Source organism: Triticum aestivum, chromosome 6B, assembly GCF_018294505.1.
Source record: "Triticum aestivum cultivar Chinese Spring chromosome 6B, IWGSC CS RefSeq v2.1, whole genome shotgun sequence".
NCBI lineage: Eukaryota > Viridiplantae > Streptophyta > Magnoliopsida > Poales > Poaceae > Triticum > Triticum aestivum.
The window spans coordinates 540,478,443-540,498,175 of NC_057810.1; the positions used below are offsets into that span (position 1 = coordinate 540,478,443).

The window sequence follows — 19,733 nt, forward strand, 5'->3', positions numbered from 1 at the left end:
GCCGCTGCCAAAGCACGCGCACGCCGACCCAGCGGTGTGCCTCCCCGAGTATTTAGGGGCTGTTTGGATGACTACCAATAGTTGCCTTACCAAAATATTGGTCACGCCCGACCCTTTTGGCCTCCACCTGGATCACGACCAATTTTGGCTCGCCCCAGCGCGCCCGCGCCCATTTTCGCCAAATCGCGGGCGAAACGGCGGCGCGGAAATCGGCCGCCAAAAAATTGGCAGCGCGCGAACTGGGCATTGAGTATAAAAGGTAGGCAGCGAAATTTCCTCGTCGGTTCCTTCACTTTCCTCTTTTCATCCCAGGCAAACACACAGGAGCGAGTGGAGGGCAAGATCTGCAGCTATCGCCAAGGCCGCCGGATTCCTGCGACAATACGAGCTTCTCCGGCCGCTGCCGGCGTTCCTCTGTCTCTCGTTCTCATCTCTCAATCCACCCACGGTCAGCAGCTCAACTCCCCTTCAATCCCACCCCGATCCCCTTTTCTCTTGGCATGATTTGCTTCAATCCGACCTTTTTAATTGGTGATATGCTGCACGTACGTATATACTTGCCAGATCTAAGTACTTGCCTGCCAAATCCATGCCCTTTGCCCCTGCTCCCAGTCTTAGATCTCCATATGCAGCATCCGTGAAGTTATAAGGCAGCCAAGACACTAGAAATTAGACATGAGAAGGATATTTGACACAGAGCTAGTTATGAGTCCATATGACCTCTGTTTTTAGAACATTGTTGTCCATAAATTTCTTAGGAGCCGGCTGGACATATATGCTTAATTGTTGATTGGGACTTATTATCTCTGTCTCTTATTTCTGATTCACAAATAGTCAAGCACATATCTGTATTTTTTGTTAATGATTTAGGTGGATCTTTTTATAAGTTACTCATCACTATTATTAGTTATAAGCAGCTCTGATTTTGTACAATGTAAATATGATTTAGATCATTCATATTAACGTACTTGTTATATTGACCCAGATGGACTTGGATCAGCAAAAATATTATTATCTCACCATGTTGTGGCGGAGAACTCTGTCTGTCATTGTTCTTCTCTTGGCTCTTTGGTATAGAAACAAAGATGGTAGAAAATTTAGAAGTGGAGGAAGAAAGTATGGTCCACTAGTTGAGAGAGACATCTACAGGACTAATGTCCTGGTTAGGCTAATTGACACATCCGATGCAATATGTATCAAGCAACTGCGGATGTCTCGAGCTGTGTTTTACAAGCTATGCATTAGGCTCAGGCAGAAAAAGTTGTTAATTGATACACTACATGTTTCAGTAGAGGAACAAGTAGCAATGTTCCTATACATGATCGGTCAGCATCACACAAATTCATCCATTGGATTTTGGTTCTGGCGATCTAGTGAGACAGTGAGCAGATATTTCAATATTGTTCTTCGTGCGATGGGGGAGTTAGCTCGTGATCTCATTTACATTAGATCAACGGACACACACACAAAAATCACTAGCAGCCCGGACAGATTCTACCCGTATTTTGAGGTAACCCTTAGACCGTAGATTTATTACTGATTATACAAGATCGACCTAACCCAAGCTTGACATGAACTCCCCTTTCTCATATTCATAGGGATGCATAGGGGCACTAGATGGCACTCATGTTAAGGCTTGTGTTCCTGCCCACATGGTCGACAAGTTTAGGGGCCGCAAGTCATACCCCTCCCAAAATGTGCTAGCAGTTGTTGACTTCGACCTTCGATTCACATATGTTCTAGCTGGTTGGGAGGGCTCTGCCCATGATTCTCTTGTGCTAAAAGATGCCCTCACACGTCCAGGGGGATTAAAAATACCCGAAGGTACATATACAACGTAACATACATGTTTGTCACTGTGTTGTGCCAACTTGACTTTAACTCATTGTTAATACAACATGGCTGTAGGGAAATATTTCTTGGCTGATGCTGGGTATGCTGCGAGGCCAGGGATATTGCCTCCTTATCGTGGTGTGCGCTACCACCTAAACGAATTTGCTGGAGACCGTGACCCAACTACCCCAAAAGAATTGTTCAACCACCGCCATTCATCACTTAGGACCACAGTTGAACGGGCATTTGGGACTCTTAAGAGTCGCTTCAAGATTCTTACTCAAAGGCCCTTCATACCTTTGAAATCTCAGATTAAAGTGGTAGTTGCTTGTTGTGCTTTGCACAATTGGATATTAGAAAATGGTCCAGATGATTATGTTGTGGATGAGGCGACATGGTATGCCAATCTCCCTAGGAGTACTGGGCGGGTTCGTGATCAAGAGGCTGACATACGTGAGTGGGCTGCCAAGCGAGATTTAATCGCTCAGCAAATGTGGACAGATAGAGAGAGTGCACGTGACAATGAGGCTGATGCTATCCCAGCTCAGTATCTTTGATGTATTTCCATGTGAGGGAACATTTGAAGGATGTACTGTACCTTTGATGTATTTCCATGTGAGGGAACATTTGAAGGATGTACTGTACCTTTGATGTATTTCCATGCGAGGGAAAAATTGAACGATGTAGTGTTTCTATTCTAATGACTTTGTGTAAATTATCGTATCCTCGTAATATTGTTTGACTTATTTCAATTTAATCTGGTCTCTCTGTCCTATTAAATAAGTTTAGTTCTGTCCTGTTGTAAGTTGGATCTGTGATGTTTCATGTTCGTATGCTGACATTTTTTTGAGGGTTTTTGCTTCCAACTCACTTTCTTAATAACTAGTTGTTTGCAATGGTGACCTATCTGTAGGTCATGGGGAAGCATAAGCTCACTCTGAAGACCGAGGAGGACTCCAATCCTCGTGATAAGTACATAACCTGGACTGACGAGGCGACAAGGTTTATGCTTGAATGGTATATCGACCTTCGTAAGGACAAACCTGCAACTTTCAAGTTCAAGAAACAACACCACTTGCAATGTGCTGATGCTCTAAATGGCAAGTTTTCGCTTGGTGTCACTCAAACCCAAGTGGATCGACACTATCGTCAATGCAAGGAGAAGTGGGGCTGGGTGCGTCGTGCCATGGCCAATAGTGGAAATGGCCTTGACAGAACCACTTTCACATTCACACTTTCTGAGTCAGAAAAGCAAAGACTCAATGTAAGTTCTTAGTAGTTTTTTCTCTTATTTATATCATGGTCTGATTTTAAAATGAGTGGATAGCTGCTATTGTCTATATATATGTATGCTTCATATTCACTGTCTCTTGTTGTGTTTTTTTATACCTGCAACTTCTCTCATGTTTTGTGTTCATAAAATCATTATTTTACTCTTTTTACCTTACCTTGTGTGCAGAAAACTGCAGTCAATTATCTTACCAGACCCATTAGGTTCTTTCATCAATTGGAAGAGTTATTCTCGGATCAATCTCATGCTGATGGCTCACTCGCAGTTGACCAAACCACTGTCAATGTGGATGATGGTAGTGATGACAGCGAGGATGTGAGGGAACTTGAGGGAAATCTAATTCCAGCAGACAGTGATGAAGCTGACTCTGACACTATTGATCGTCGCAGTCCTAAAGTCGACTTGGATGGCAATCCATTAAACAAGAAGCGCAAGTGTGCATCATCATCACCTTCCAAGAAGCCAACCAAGGGCAAAGCAAACAAGAAGGGCAAGGTATCTAATGATGATATGGTAACCAGTATCAAGAAGCTAGCTGAATCCCTTGCATCCCCTATTGTGTCTGTGCAACCAATGCCACCTGCAGATCCTTATGCAAATCTTTGGAAGCGGATCAATGCCCTTACCATCCCAGCTAAGGATAAACTTGAGATTGTTGCCTATCTATCCAAGCCAGACCAAGATATCTTTCGTAGTTATCTTAACTATGCCGATGAAACAATTCTTCGAGAGTGGGTCATTAGCTACTTTGAGCCTCAGTTTCATGAAGGTGGCAATGATGGATCTGCGGCTGCTCACTGAATTGCCACATGGTTAGATAGAGTTTGTGGCAACCTTTTGTTTATATGGCTAGGAACGCTTTAACACGTAGTGGGAGCATGGATAACATCATCATGCATATTTTGTCTATATACAGCAAACTTGGGTGCATCATGTACTGTTTGTATGGAGTGCATTTGGTGCATGGCTGGCTGTTTATGTCCTAGATGGTATGGTAAAGGATGTGAACCTTATTCCGTCTATCATGTATCAGACAATATATGAGCTACTTAATGTATGAGTTTAATTCTGAAGTTCTGAAAATGCAGAGTTTGTGTGCATATGTGTGTTGGTTAATTCAAATTTTTATTTTTTTGTAGCATGTGATATGTGACTGCTTGTTTACACACAAGCGTTCTTTTATTTGGCTGGCATGCAATTTTCAAATTTTGAAACCAAACCAAACACATGCCAGTCAAATGTGCCAAATATTTGGCTTCAAACCAAATGACATCCAATGGTTTTGCCAAAAAATTGGCAAGTACTAATGGCTACAATCCAAACAGCCATGACTTGCCAATTTTTTGGTCATGCCCTGGAATTGGTGATGCCAATTATTTGGTAGGGCAAGATTGGGCTCAATCCAAACAGCCCCTTATATAGGGGCGTCGCCTCCGCCCCGCCCCGCCCCGGCGAGGTCGGTCGGTCGTTCGGTTTTCAGGCGATCCGCGCCGTCCGTATCGCCCGCCTGGATGCGTGGCGTGCCGGCACCGTGGGACGCATTCGGGTGGGCCACCCGTGCTCCCCCGCGCCGGGGCCCGCCCCATTATCCACGCATGGCACCCGTACGTGACGTGTTTGGTGCTGAAGTTGCGCAGGTGCGGGGCGTGTGACGGACCGCCGTGGCCGTGCTGCTACACGGCGGTCGGGACGGGGGTCTCGCCGAGGCGGCGCGGCCGTGTCGTATCTGCCGGCCACCCGACGGGCCGACGGGCCGGTGCACCCTTTGCTTAGCCTGAGTTTGACGCCATTGGAAAACGGGACAGGTTGTTGATTGTCGGGGAATCTGAAAATCACGTCAAATCAATCGCCGTATGCCTATTCGATAGTACTACTACTGTACATGAGGCTCCCCTAATTAACGACAACTTCGTTCCTGTAAACCGCTCCTGAATGTACCTAAAAAAAAAAACCTCTCCTGAATGCTCGGACCGGCATTTTCAAACACATCTTTGTCGTCCGACACGGTTCATCAAATTTGTCCGGACCGGTTCAGATGTCCGAACTTCGACAAACAGGAACCAAACGTACGAAAAGTTTGGGAGTGTTCGAACCACTGCCACCGTCCATCCGAAATCCCCACCTGGAGCACCTTTTCCTCATTTTGTCCCTCTCTTTTGTGCTATGTATCCATTTTAGTTAGCGACTGACGGCCCTGTTGTGCCATTCCTGTCGCCGCTCCACCTAGGCGCCTTCCTGCCTTCAACTACGTCGTTCTTTCACTTTGGATCCGGTCGCAGCCCAGGTATCCTTCGCTATCTGCCGACACCATCCATGACATACACCATGTGCGGCTAATGTTTGATAAAATGTCATTGGTGATATTTTACGTTCTTGTTGTTTAATTTGAAGCAAAACATTAGATATGGACAAGAAGTACTTATAGTCCTAATTCATTGAGTCGTCTTCATCGAATGAGGAGGAGGAATATGAAGATGAAACGATGATGATGAGGATAGTTCTTGTTGGCACGGTGCATGCATAGAGGGTTCACTAAGAGCGTGTTTGGTTTCTCTGCTCGCACCTGCATCGCAAAAGCTGGCCTGTTTGGTGTCCTGTGCTGCCTTCTCAGCCTGGCCCAACTAATGCAAAAGCAGGCCTCCCAGCCAGGCTGAGAGGAACGCAGAAATCGAGCGTTCCTGCGTGCAGCCTTGCGCCTGCACCCGCACTTCCACTTAAAGCGAAGCGGTACACGAGAATGAACCTACTATTGTCCAGAATTACTTGAAAACTGCCACCGCAACTCTCTTTCCTCTGCTCACAGATCGGATCGAGGAAACAAATCAATCGCCGCCGCCGCCGTCCGGAGCTTCTTCTTGCGCCGCCGGTCAGAGCTACCACCTCCGCAACTGGCAGAGCCCCCTCGTCCGTCTCAACCCCGCCATCCTACCTCCCTCTTTCGCCACCAGTTCGAGCTCCATCATCCGCTGCGAGCCCGTCGTCGAACGTCCATGCTCCTCTACTCGCCGGTACCTGGATGCGTGTGCTGGCAGGAGTTGCGTCGGAGGGGGAGGCGCGCTTGTGCCGGCTCGGCCCGACTGCCGGTGGTCGCGGCGGCGCCGTGGGGCGCTGGTGGTGCAGGAGCTCACCAATTTCACATACAGACTTCCAAACACCATCTCACATTGGCCTGCCCAATATCATACACACAACCAAACATACATCTCTACCTGTTTTTGCATTGGCTTCAGGCTAGACTCGCCCAGGATGGTGGATATGATGCAGCGTGAGGCTATGCATGAAACCAAACACGTCCTAAAGGGGCATTCAATGTCAAATCAAAATAGCGCACGAGGCATCAGATGGTGTCGAGCATCATGGGGTCCTATGGAAAAGTAGAACATGTGTCCTGTTAAGGTGAATTCAAATACAAAATATTATTTTAAAATTTTATGTTTGGATTGTAATATTTTTATTTGAATTATTGTTGCACTGAAATATTTATCTTTCGATTGCTTAAGGATTGTGCTATTTATCTTTGCTTGTTTTGAGTAGTCTCGGTATAGAAAAAAAAGGAAAATTTTGTTTCTGCCACTCTTATCTTTTGACAGTTATCACAATTGTCATTCCGTGGCAAAATCAAAATAACTTTATTTCATTTTTTGCCACTCTTAGCTTTTGAAATGTAGCACAATTCTCACTCCTTTTGCCACGGAAATGGCAATTGTGATAATTGTCAAAAACTAAGAATGACAAAAGTGAAATGTCAAAATCTAGAGTGACATAAGAAAATTTGGCAAAACCTAAAGTGGTACAAACAAAATTTCCTTCAAAAAAACTGGTGCGACCCTGTTCTTGTCCATGTATCACGTGTCCATGTATAATGGTGTCTGTTTTAATGGACCGCGTTGGTGTTGCCCTAACAAGTTAGAGCATCTCCAATAGACGGTTCATATGTAAAAAATACCTAACTTTTGGATCTCCGAGAGCAAAAAACGCTACTCCAACAGATGACTCATATGTAAAAAAAATTACATCACCGCCTCCCGGAGATGTAAAATTTAAAACTTTGTGATGCAAATTTATATCACTAGATACATCTGATGTAAAACCGTGGCCGCCCGTGAAACGACCAACTGCCAGTTCATTATCCTTCCCGCTCGCGACCCTCCGCCCCAAATCGTTGCCACCGCCCCAAATCACCATTGTCGCCACCGCCCCGCCCGCCTCCGGCTCGGCCTTCGCCCGCCCCCGCCCGCAACGCATGCCGCCGCCGCCCGCCCTCGCCTGCACATCATGCCGCCGCTGCCCGCCCTCGCCCGTATCGCACCGCACGCCGCCGCCTGCCCTCGCCCGCATCGTACGTCGCCGCCTGCCCTCGCCCACACATCACGCCACCGCCTCCCGCCCTCGCCCGCACCGCACGCCGCCGCCCCGCTCCCTCTATTCACTAAGATACTAAGCTCCCTAGGAACGCAAGCTTCTGGTCCATCGGGGCTTCAGAGTCATTTGTGGTGAAGGAAATATGCCCTAGAGGCAATAATAAAGTTGTTATTTTATATTTCCTTATTCATGATAAAGGTTTATTATTCATGCTAGAATTGTATTGATCAGAAACTTAAATACATGTGTGAATACATAAACAAATAACGTGTCCCAGTAAGCCTCTACTAGACTAGCTCGTTGATCAAAGATGGTTAAGGTTTCCTAACCATGGACATGTGTTGCCATTTGATAATGGGACCACATCATTAGGAGAATTGAAGGAAATATGCCCTAGAGGCAATAATAAAGTTATTATTTATTTCCTTATATCATGATAAATGTTTATTATTCATGCTAGAATTGTATTAACCGGAAACATAATACATGTGTGAATACATAGACAAACATAGTGTCACTAGTATGCCTCTACTTGACTAGCTCATTTATCAAAGATGGTTATGTTTCCTAACCATGAACAAAAGAGTTGTCATTTGATTAACGGGATCACATCACTAGGAGAATGATGTGATTGACTTGATCCATTCCGTTAGCTTAGCACTTGATCGTTTAGTATGTTGCTATTGCTTTCTTCATGACTTATACATGTTCCTGTAACTATGAGATTATGCAACTCCCGTTTACCGGAGGAACACTTTGTGTGCTACCAAACGTCACAACATAACTGGGTGATTATAAATGTGCTCTACAGGTGTCTCCAAAGGTACATGTTGAGTTGGCATAATTCGAGATTAGGTTTTGTCACTCCGATTGTCGGAGAGGTATCTCTGGGCCCTCTCGGTAATACACATCACTTAAGCCTTGCAAGCATTGTAACTAATGAGCTAGTTATGAAATGATGTATTACGGAACGAGTAAAGAGACTTGCCGGGAACGAGATTGAACTAGGTATTGGATACCGACGATCGAATCTCGGGCAAGTAACATACCAATGACAAAGGGAACAACATATGTTGTTATGCGGTTTGACCGATAAAGATCTTCGTAGAATATGTAGGAACCAATATGGACATCCAGGTTCCGCTATTGGTTATTGACCGAGAATAGTTCTAGGTCATGTCTACATAGTTCTCGAACCCGTAGGGTCCGCACGCTTAATGTTACGATGAAAGTTTTATTATGAGTTTATAAGTTTTAATGTACCGAAGTTTGTTCGGAGTCCCGGATGTGATCACGGACATGACGAGGAGTCTCGAAATGGTCGAGACATAAAGATTGATATATTGGACGGATATATTTGGATACCGGAAAGGTTCCGGATGAGATTGGGAATATACTGGAGCTCCGGGAGGTTACCGGAACCCCTCGGTAAGTATATGTGCCTTATTGGGCCTTAGTGGAAAGGAGGGAGAAGGAGCAAAGGAGGGGGCGCGCCCCCCAAGCCCAATCCAAATTGGGAGGGGGGCCGGCCCCCCTTTCCTTCTTCCCTCCCCTATCTTCATTCCCTCTCCTACTCCTAATAGGAAAGGGGGGGGGGGCAAACCTACTTGGAGTAGGATTGCCCCCCTAGGGCGCGCCTCTCCCCTTGGCCGGCCCTCTCCTCCTCTCTCCCTTTATATACGGGGGAAGGGGGCACCCCTAGAACACACAAGTTGATCTACGGATTGTTCCTTAGCCGTGTGCGGTGCCCCCCTCCACCATATTCCACCTCGGTCATATCGTCGCGGAGTTTAGGCGAAGCCCTGCGCCGGTAGAACATCATCATCGTCACCACGCCGTCGTGCTGACGGAACTCATCCCCGACGCTTTGCTGGATTGGAGCCCGAGGAACGTCATCGAGCTGAACGTGTGCTGAACACGGAGGTGCCGTACGTTCGGTGCTTGGATCGGTCGGATAGTGAAGACGTACGACTACATCAACCGCGTTGTCATAACGCTTCCGCTTACGGTCTACGAGGGTACGTGGACAACACTCTCCCCTCTCGTTGCTATACCATCACCATGATCTTGCGTGTGCATAGGAATTTTTTTGAAATCACTACGTTCCCCAACAGTGGCATCCGAGCCTAGGTTTTATGCGTTGATGTTATATGCACAAGTAGAACACAAGTGAGTTGTGGGCGATACAAGTCATACTGCTTACCAGCACGTCATACTTTGGTTCAGCGGTATTGTTGGATGAAGCGGCCTGGACCGACATTACGCGTACGCTTACGCGAGACTGGTTTTACCGCCGTGCTTTGCACACAGGTGACTAGCGGGTGTCTGTTTCTCCAACTTTAGTTGAACCGAGTGTGGCTACGCCCGGTCCTTGCGAAGGTTATAACAACACTAACTTGACAAACTATCATTGTGGGTTTGATGCGTAGGTAAGAATGGTTCTTGCTCAGCCCGTAGTAGCCACATAAAATTTGCAACAACAAAGTAGAGGACGTCTAACTTGTTTTTGCAGGGCATGTTGTGATGTGATATGGTCAACACATGATGCTATATTTTATTGTATGAGATGATCATGTTTTGTAACCGAAGTTATCGGCAACTGGCAGGAGCCATATGGTTGTCGCTTTATTGTATGAAATGCAAACACCCTGTAATTGCTTTACTTTATCTCTAAGCGGTAGCGATAGTCGTAGAAGCAATAGATGGCGTAAACGACAACGATGCTACGATGGAGATCAAGGTGTCGTGCCGGTGACGATGGTGATCACGATGGTGCTTCGGAGATGGAGATCACAAGCACAAGATGATGATAGCCATATCATATCACTTATATTGATTGCATGTGATGTTTATCCTTTATGCATCTTATCTTGCTTTGATTGACGGTAGCATTTTAAGATGATCTCTCACTAATTATCAAGAAGTGTTCTCCCTGAGTATGCACCGTTGCGGAAGTTCTTCGTGCTGAGACACCACGTGATGATCGGGTGTGATAGGCTCTACGTTCAAATACAACGGGTGCAAAACAGTTGCACACGCGGAATACTCAGGTTAAACTTGACGAGCCTAGCATATACAGATATGGCCTCGGAACACGGAGACCGAAAGGTCGAGCGTGAATCATATAGTAGATATGATCAACATAGTGATGTTCACCATTGAAAACTACTCCATCTCACGTGATGATCGGACATGGTTTAGTTGATATGGATCACGTAATCACTTAGAGGATTAGAGGGATGTCTATCTAAGTGGGAGTTCTTAAGTAATATGATTAATTGAACTTAAATTTATCATGAACTTAGTCCTGGTAGTATTTTGCAAATTATGTTGTAGATCAATAGCTTGCATTGTTGCTTTCATATGTTTATTTTGATATGTTCCTAGAGAAAATTGTGTTGAAAGATGTTAGTAGCAATGATGCGGATTGGATCCGTGATCTGAGGTTTATCCTCATTGCCGCACAGAAGAATTATGTCCTTAATGCACCGTGGGTGACAGACCTATTGCAGGAGCAGATGTAGATGTTATGAACGTTTGGCTAGCTCAATATGATGACTACTTGATAGTTTAGTGCACCATGCTTAATGGCTTAGAATCGGGACTTGAAAGACGTTTTGAACGTCATGGACCATATGCGATGTTCCAGGAGTTAAAGTTAATATTTCAAGCAAATACCCGAATTGAGAGATATGAAGTCTCCAACAAGTTCTATGGCTAAAAGATGGAGGAGAATCGCTCAACTAGTGAGCATGTGCTCAGATTGTCTGGATACTACAATCGCTTGAATCAAGTGGGAGTTAATCTTCCAGATAAAATAGTGATTGACAGAGTTCTCTAGTCACCATCACCAAGTTAGTAGAACTTTGTGATGAACTACAGTATGCAAGGGATGACGAAAATGATTCCCGAGCTCTTCGTGATGTTGAAATCGACGAAGGTAGAAATCAAGAAAAAGCATCAAGTGTTGATGGTTGACAAGATCACTAGTTTCAAGAAAAGGGCAAAGGGAAAGAAAGGGAAACTTCAAGTAGAATGACAAGCAAGTTGTCACTCCCGCGAAGAAGCCCAAAGCTGGACCAAAGCCTGAAACTGAATGATTATACTGCAAAGGAAATGGTCACTGGAAGAGGAAATGCCCTGAATATTTGGTGGATAAGAAGGATGGCAAAGTGAACAAGGGTATATTTTATATACAGGTTATTGATGTGTACCTTACTAGTGTTTATAGTAACCTCTGAGCATTTGATACTTGTTCGGTTGCTAAATATTAGTAACTCGAAACAGGAGTTACAGAATAAACAGAGACTAGTTGAGGGTGAAGTGACGATGTGTGTTGGAAGTGGTTCCAAGATTGATATGATCATCATCGCACACTCCCTATACTTTCGGGATTAGTGTTAAACCTAAATAAATGTTATTTGGCGTTTGCGTTGAGCATGAATATGATTTGATCATGTTTATTGCGATACGGTTATTCATTTAAAGTCAAAGAATAATTGTTGTTCTATTTACATGAATAAAACCTTCGATGGTCATACACCCAATGAAAATAGTTTGTTGGATCTCGATCGTAGTAATACACATATTCATAATATTGATGCCAAAAGATGCAAAGTTGATAATGATAGTGCAACTTATTTGTGACACTGCCGTTTGGGTCATATCGGTGTAAAGCGCATGAAGAAACTCCATAAAGATGGATTTTTGGAATCACTTGGTTATGAATCATTTGATGCTTGCGAACCGTGCCTTATGGGAAAGATGACTAAAACTCCATTCTCCGGAACAATGGAACGAGCTAGTGACTTATTGGAAATAATACATACTGATGTATGCAGTCCAATGAGTATTGATGCTCGTGGCGGGTATCATTATTTTCTGACCTTCACAATATGAATTGAGCAGATATGAGTATATCTACTTAATGAAGCACAAGTCTGAAACATTTGAAAAGTTCAAAGAATTTCAGAGTGAAGTGGAGAATGATCGTAACAAGAAAATAAAGTTTCTGCAATTTGATCGCGGAGACAAATATTTGAGTTACGAGTTTGGTCTTCAATTAAAACAATGTGGAATAGTTTCACAAACTCATGCCACTTGGAACACCACAGCTTAATGGTGTGTCCGAACATCATAACCGTACTTTATTGGATATAGTGCAATCTATGATGTCTCTTATCGATTTACCACTATCATTTTGGGGTTATGCATTAGAGACAGCTGCATTCACTTTAAATAGGGCACCATCAAAATCCGTTGAGACGACGCCTTATGAACTGTGGTTTGGCGAGAAACCAAAGTTGTCGTTTCTTAAAATTTGGGGCTGCGATGCTTATGTGAAAAAGTTTTCACCTGATAAGCTCGAACCCAAATCGGAGAAGTGCCTCTTCATAGAATACCCAAAGGTAACTATTGGGTACACCTTCTATCACAGATCCGAAAGCAATATTCGTTGCTAAGATGGATCCTTTCTAGAGAAGGAGTTTCTCTTGAAAGAAGTGAGTGGGAGGAAAGTAGAACTTGATAAGGTAATTGTACCTTCTCCCAAATTGGAAAGTGCATCACAGGAATCAGTTCCAGTGATGCCTACACCGATTAGTGAGGAAGTTAATGATGATGATCATGAAGCTTCAGATCAAGTTACTACCGAACCTCGTAGGTCTTCCAGAATAAGATCCGCACCAGAGTGGTACGATAATCGTGTTCTAGAAGTCATGTTACTAGACCATGATGAACCTACGAACTATGAGGAAGCGATGATGAGCCCAGATTCTGCGAAATGGCTTGAGGCCATGAAATCTGAGATAGGATCCATGTATGAGAACAAAGTATGGACTTTGGTTGACTTGCTCGATGATCAGCAAGCCATGTTAAATAAATGGATCTTCAAGAGGAAGACGGACACTGATAATAGTGTTACTATCTACAAAGCTCGACTTGTCAAAAGGTTTTCGACAAGTTCAAGGTGTTGACTACAATGAGATTTTCTCAACTGTAGCGATGCTTAAGTCTGTCCGAATCATGTTAGCAATTGTCACATGTTATGAAATCTGGCAAATGGATGTCAAAACTACATTCTTTAATGGATTTATTAAAGAAGAGTTGTATATGATGCAACCAGAAGGTTTTATCAATCCTAACGGTGCTAACAAAATATGCAAGCTCCAGCGATCCATCAATGGACTGGTGCAAGCATCTCGGAGTTGGAATATATGCGTTGATGAGTTGATCAAAGCATATGGTTTTATACAGACTTTTGGAAAGGCCTGTATCTACAAGAAAGTCTGTGGGAGCACTACAACATTTCTGATAAGTATATGTGAATGACATATTGTTGATCAGAAATAATGTAGAATTATTCTACAAAACGTAAAGGAGTGTTTGAAAGGAGTTTTTCAAAGAAAGACCTCAATGAAGCTGCTTACATATTAAGCATCAAGATCTATTGAGATAGATCAAGACACTTGATATGATTTTCAATGAGTACATACCTTGACAAGATTTTGAAATAGTTCAAAATGGAACAGTCAAAGAAAGAGTTCTTGCCTGTACTGCAAGGTGTGAAATTGAGTAAGACTCAAAACCCGACCACGGCAGAAGATAGAAAGAGAATGAAAAGTCATTCCCTATGCCTCAGTCATAGGTTCTATAAAGTATGCTATGTTGTGAACCAGACCTATTGTATGCCTTGCTCTGTGTTTGGCAAAGGAATACAATTTTGATCTAATAGTAGATCACTGGACAGCGGTCAAGAATATCCTTAGTAAGGACTAAGGAGATGTTTCTCGATTATGGAGGTGATAAAAGAGCTCGTCATAAAAGTTACAACGATACAAGCTTTTACACCAATCCAGATGACTCTAAGTCTCAATCTGGATACATATTGAAAGTGGGAGCAATTAGCTAGAGTAGCTCCGTGCAGAACATTGTAGACATAGAATATTTGCAAAATACATACGGCTCTGAATATGACAGACCCATTGACTAAGCTTCTCTCACGAGCAAAACATGATCACACCTTAGTACTCTTTTGGTGTTAATCACATAAGCGATGTGAACTAGATTATTGACTCTAGTAAACCTTTTGGGTGTTGGTCACATAACGATGTGAACTATGGGTGTTAATCATATACAGATATGAATATTGGTGTTAAATCACATGGCGATGTGAACTAGATTATTGACTCTAGTGCAAGTGGGAGACTGAAGGAAATATGCCCTAGAGGCAATAATAAAGTTATTGTTGGAAATATGCCCTAGAGGCAATAATAAAAGTATTATTATATTTCAATGTTCATGATAAATGTCTTTTATTCATGCTATAACTGTATTATCCGGAAATCGTAATACACGTGTGAATACTTAGACCACAACATGTCCCTGGTGAGCCTCTAGTTGACTAGCTCCTTGTGATCAACAGATAGTCATGGTTTCCTGACTATGGACATTGGATGTCGTTGATAACGGGATCACATCATTAGGAGAATGATGTGATGGACAAGACCCAATCCTAAGCATAGCATAAAAGATCGTGTAGTTCGTTTTGCTAGAGCTTTGCTAGTGTCAAGTATCTCTTCCTTAGACCATGAGATCGTGTAACTCCCGGATACCGTAAGAGTGCCTTGGGTGTATCAAACGTCACAACGTAACTGGGTGACTATAAAGGTGCATTACAGGTATCTCCGAAAGTAGCTGTTGGGTTAACACGGATCGAGACTAGGATTTGTCACTCCGTATGACGGAGAGGTATCTCTGGGCCCACTCGGTAATGCATCATCATTATGAGCTCAATGTGACCAAGGTGTTGGACACGGGATCATGCATTATGGTACGAGTAAAGTGACTCGCCGGTAACGAGACTGAACAAGGTATTGGGATACCGACGATCGAGTCTCGGGCAAGTAACGTACCGATTGACAAAGGGAATTGCATACAGGGTTTGATCAAATCCTCGACATAGTGGTTCATCCGATGACAACATCGAGGAGCATGTGGGAGCCATCATGGGTATCCAGATCCCGCTGTTGGTTATTGACCTGAGAGCGTCTAGGTCATGTCTGCATGTCTCCCGAACCCGTAGGGTCTACACACTTAAGGTTCGGTGACGCTAGGGTTATTAGGAAGACTAGTATGTGACTACCGAATGTTGTTCGGAGTCCCGGATGGGATCCTGGACGTCACAAGGAGATCCGGAAGGGTCCGGAGGTAAAGATTTATATATGGGAAGTTGTCAAACGGACACCGGGAAGTTTCGGGGTCATACCGGTATTGTACCGGGGCCACCGGAAGGGTTCCGGGGGTCCACCGGGAGGGGCCACCCCTCCCGGGGGGCCACATGGGCTGCGTGGGGCAGGGAGCCAGCCCCTGGTGGGCTGGCCGCACCCCCCTCCCTTGGGCCCATGCGCCTAGGGTTGAGGGGGAACCCTAGAGGGGGCGCCCCCCTTGGCTTGGGGGGCAAGCCACCCTCTCCCCTCTCCCCTAGGCCGCCGCACCCCCCCCCCTAGATGGGTTCTAGGGGGCCGGCCCCCTTCTCCCTTCCCCCTATAAATGGAGGGGTGAGGGGAGGGCAGCCGGACCACCCTCCAAGGCGCAGCCCTCCCCTCCCCAACACCTCTCCTCCTCCGTTGTGTGCTTGGCGAAGCCCTGTCGGAGTACTGCCTCTCCACCATCACCACGCCGTCGTGCTGCCGGTGGAGCTGTCTTCCTCAACCTCTCCTTCCCCCTTGCTGGACCAAGAAGGAGGAGACGTCTCCCGTCCCGTACGTGTGTTGAACGCGGAGGTGCTGTCCGTTCAGCACTTGGTCATCGGTGATTCGAATCACGTCGAGTACGACTACATCATCACCTTGCAAGCTTCCGCACGCGATCTACAAGTGGTATGTAGATGCAAACTCTCTCCCTTGACTTGTTGCTTAGATGAACTCATAGATGGATCTTGGTGAAACCGTAGGAAAATTTTTAATTTTCTGCAACGTTCCCCAACAGTGGCATCATGAGCTAGGTCTATGCGTAGTTCTCTTTGCACGAGTAGAACACAATTTTGTTGTGGGCATGGATTTTGTCATCTTACTTGCCTCTACTAGTCTTTTCTTGCTCAACGGTATTGTGGGATGAAGCGGCCCGGACCAACCTTACACGTACGCTTACGTGAGACCGGTTCCACCGACTGACATGCACTAGTTGCATAAGGTGGCTGGCGGGTGTCTGTCTCTCCCACTTTAGTTGGAGCGGAATCGATGAACAGGGCCCTTATGAAGGGTAAATAGAGGTTGACAAAATCACGTTGTGGTGATTCGTAGGTAAGAAAACGTTCTTGCTAGAACCCAATTGCAGCCACGTAAAAGATGCAACAACAATTAGAGGACGTCTAACTTGTTTTTGCAGCGATTGATCATGTGATGTGATATGGCCAGAAGTTGTGATGAATGATGAATTGTGATGTATGAGATCATGTTCTTTGTAATAGGATTCATGACTTGCATGTCGATGAGTATGACAACCGGCAGGAGCCATAGGAGTTGTCTTTATTTTTTGTATGACCTGCGTGTCATTGAATAACGCCATGTAAACTACTTTAATTTGTTGCTAAACGTTAGTCATAGAAGTAGAAGTAGTCGTTGGCGTGACAAATTCATGAAGACACGATGATGGAGATCATGATGATGGAGATCATGGTGTCAAGCCGGTGACAAGATGATCATGGAGCCCCGAAGATGAAGATCAATGGAGCTATATGATATTGGCCATATCATGTCACAACTATATAATTGCATGTGATGTTTATTATGTTTATGCATCTTGTTTACTTAGGACGACGGTAGTAAATAAGATGATCCCTTATAAAATTTCAAGAAGTGTTCTCCCCTAACTGTGCACCGTTGCTACAGTTCGTCGCTTCTAAGCACCACGTGATGATCGGGTGTGATGGATTCTTACGTTCACATACAACGGGTGTAAGACAGTTTTACACAGCGAAACACTTAGGGTTAACTTGACGAGCCTAGCATGTGCAGACATGGCCTCGGAACACGGAGACCGAAAGGTCGAACACGAATCGTATGGAAGATACGATCAACATGAGAATGTTCACCGACGATGACTAGTCCGTCTCACGTGATGATCGGACACGGCCTAGTCGACTCGGATCGTGTAACACTTAGATGACTAGAGGGATGTCTAATCTAAGTGGGAGTTCATAATTTGATTAGAACTTAATTATCATGAACTTAGTCTAAAACCTTTGCAAATATGTCTTGTAGATCAATGGCCAATGCTAATGTCAACATGAACTTCAGCGCGTTCCTAGAGAAAACCAAGCTGAAAGATGATGGCAGCAACTATACGGACTGGGTCCGGAACCTGAGGATCATCCTCATAGCTGCCAGGAAACAATATGTCCTAGAGGGACCGCTAGGTGACGCTCCCGTCCCAGAGAACCAAGACATTATGAATGCTTGGCAAACTCGCGCTGATGATTACTCCCTCGTTCAGTGTGGCATGCTTTACAGCTTAGAACCGGGGCTCCAAAAGCGTTTTGAGCACCACGGAGCATATGAGATGTTCGAAGAGCTGAAACTAGTTTTTCAAGCTCATGCCCGGGTCGAGAGATATGATGTCTCCGACAAGTTCTACAGTTGTAAGATGGAGGAAAACAGTTCTGTCAGTGAGCACATCCTGAAGATGTCTGGGTTGCACAACCGTATGACCCAGCTGAACATTAACCTCCCAGATGAGGCGGTCATTAACAGAATCCTCCAGTCGCTCCCACCAAGCTACAAGAGCTTTGTGATGAACTACAACATGCAGGGGATGGAAAAGACCATTCCTGAAGTGTTCTCGATGCTGAAGTCAGCAGAGGCTGAAATCAAGAAAGAACATCAAGTGTTGATGGTCAATAAGACCACTAAGTTCAAGAAGGGCAAGGGTAAGAAGAACTTCAAGAAGGACGGCAAGGAGGTTGCCGCGCCTGGTAAGCCAGTTACCGGGAAGAAGTCAAAGAATGGACCTAAGCCTGAGACTGAGTGCTTTTATTGCAAGGGGAAGGGTCACTGGAAGCGGAACTGCCCCAAATACTTAGCGGATAAGAAGGCCGGCAAGACCAAAGGTATATTTGATATACATGTGATTGATGTGTACCTTACCAGTACTCGTAGTAACTCCTGGGTATTTGATACCGGTGCCGTTGCTCATATTTGTAACTCACAGCAGGAGCTACGGAATAAACGGAGACTGGCGAAGGACGAGGTGACGATGCGCGTCGGGAATGGTTCCAGAGTCGATGTGATCGCCGTCGGCACGCTGCCTCTACATTTACCCACGGGATTAGTTTTGAACCTTAATAATTGTTATTTAGTGCCAAGTTTGAGCATGAACATTGTATCTGGATCTCGTTTAATACGAGATGGCTACTCATTTAAGTCTGAGAATAATGGTTGTTCGATTTATATGAGAGATATGTTTTATGGTCATGCTCCGATGGTCAATGGTTTATTCTTAATGAATCTCGAGCGTAATATTACACATGTTCATAGTGTAGATACCAAAAGATTTAAATTTGATAACGATAGTCCCACATACTTGTGGCACTGCCGCCTTGGTCACATTGGTGTCAAGCGCATGAAGAAGCTCCATGCCGATGGACTTTTAGAGTCTCTTGATTATGAATCGTTTGACACGTGCGAACCATGCCTTTTGGGCAAAATGACCAAGACTCCGTTCTCCGAAACAATGGAGCGAGCAACCAACTTGTTGGAAATCATACATACCGATGTGTGCGGTCCAATGAGCGTTGAGGCTCGCGGAGGATATCGTTATGTTCTCACTCTCACTGATTACTTGAGTAGATATGGGTATGTCTACTTAATGAAACACAAGTCTGAAACCTTTGAAAAGTTCAAGGAATTTCAGAATGAGGTAGAGAATCAACGTGACCGAAAGATAAAATTCTTACGATCAGATCATGGAGGAGAATACTTAAGTCACGAATTTGGCACACACTTAAGGAAATGCGGAATCGTTTCACAGCTCACGCCGCCTGGAACACCTCAGCGAAACGGTGTGTCCGAACATCGTAATCGCACCCTATTGGATATGGTGCAGTCTATGATGTCTCTTACCGATTTACCGCTGTCATTTTGGGTATACGCTCTAGAGACAGCTACATTCACTTTAAATAGGGCACCGTCTAAATCCATTGAGACGACACCGTATGAATTATGGTTTGGAAAGAAACCTAAGCTGTCGT

The 19,733-nt window shown here is 44.7% G+C and overlaps 1 protein-coding gene across 6 annotated transcripts; it reads left to right on the plus strand.

Annotated features, from left to right (window-relative positions):
- The first annotated feature begins 44 nt into the window (after positions 1–44).
- Positions 45–4,201, plus strand: LOC123137888 (protein ALP1-like). Of its 6 annotated transcripts, XR_006468574.1 has the most exons (7): positions 47–259; positions 325–448; positions 986–1,510; positions 1,599–1,824; positions 1,909–2,516; positions 2,747–3,097; positions 3,293–4,201. XR_006468574.1 is itself a non-coding variant. In XM_044557749.1 (6 exons), exons 4-6 carry the CDS (start codon positions 2,421–2,423, stop codon positions 3,923–3,925), a joined length of 1,080 nt encoding a protein of 359 aa, XP_044413684.1. In that variant the 5' UTR covers positions 45–448; positions 986–1,510; positions 1,599–1,824; positions 1,909–2,420; the 3' UTR covers positions 3,926–4,201. The 6 variants fall into 6 exon arrangements, 5 of the variants coding, with proteins under 5 accessions (XP_044413684.1, XP_044413685.1, XP_044413687.1 ...); XM_044557749.1 differs by having other exon boundaries at positions 45–448; XM_044557750.1 differs by having other exon boundaries at positions 45–448; positions 1,909–2,448.
- Positions 4,202–19,733: the final 15,532 nt, after the last annotated feature.